The sequence below is a fragment of the Erythrolamprus reginae genome, chromosome 1 (assembly GCF_031021105.1).
Source record: "Erythrolamprus reginae isolate rEryReg1 chromosome 1, rEryReg1.hap1, whole genome shotgun sequence".
Taxonomy (NCBI): domain Eukaryota; kingdom Metazoa; phylum Chordata; class Lepidosauria; order Squamata; family Dipsadidae; genus Erythrolamprus; species Erythrolamprus reginae.
Window position 1 is genome coordinate 12,721,374 of NC_091950.1, and position 935 is coordinate 12,722,308.

At 39.5% G+C, this 935-nt stretch overlaps 1 protein-coding gene across 1 annotated transcript; it reads right to left on the reverse strand.

Moving 5' to 3' along the window:
* Positions 1-386: 386 nt before the first annotated feature.
* TINCR (TINCR ubiquitin domain containing) lies at positions 387-650 on the reverse strand. Its single transcript, XM_070732178.1, has one exon. It carries the CDS (start codon positions 648-650, stop codon positions 387-389), a length of 264 nt encoding a protein of 87 aa, XP_070588279.1.
* Positions 651-935: the final 285 nt, after the last annotated feature.

Below are 935 nucleotides of genomic sequence, written 5' to 3' on the forward strand. Positions count from 1 at the left end.
TTATTATTATTATTATTATTATTATTATTATTATTATTATTATTATATTAATAATAATGACAATGACAATGACAATGATAATAATGATTGATTATGATGATGATCATGGTCATGATCATGATGATAATGATTGATGATGATAATGATAATGAAATGTTAATAATAATAATAATAATAATGACAATGACAATGATAATAATGATTGATGATGATGATGATCATGGTCATGATCATGATGATAATGATTGATGATGATAATGATAATGAAATGTTAATAATAATAATAATAATAATAATAATAATAATAATAATATAACACACATGCAAACACACCTTTATTTTTTTTTTAAACTCCCTCTCTGAAGATTCGCCCCTTCCCTCCAAACCTACCTTTCCTCGCTAACCAGCAAGACCACCGAACCGTTCTGGATCTTGGCTTCTTTGACCGTTTCGTGTTCGCCCAGCTGACGGGCATTGTAATGGAACTTCTTCTTCCAAGAAGTAATGCCTTCCCGCACAAGGTAAGCTCTCAAGTCCATCACAGTGTCCGTCGGCCGCACCGTCAGCGGGAGAAGCTGGTCCTCCTCGGCGAGGTGGACCTTGATGTGGTACCTCTTCCAACGGGAAAAGCTCCTGCGTAGGGTCTCCATCCTTCCACGGTTCTCCCGGAAATCCGTCTTCCTCGCAGAGAGAAACAAGCAGGAGCATCCAGCTGCCGAATGCAAAGAGGAGAAACTCCAGGGAGATCCGAAGTTTCAGGAAGGAACACCACCCTGCTGGGCAGGCCCAACCGGTTCCCGGCAATGGCTCGGCCGCATTTTTCCCATTCCAAGGAAGAGCATTGTCTTCTTCGCCTCTCGGGTGACCATGAAAAAAAAATTCTGCTGGGAATATTTCAACAAAAATTAGAAAAACAGCAGACGTATTTGTATATT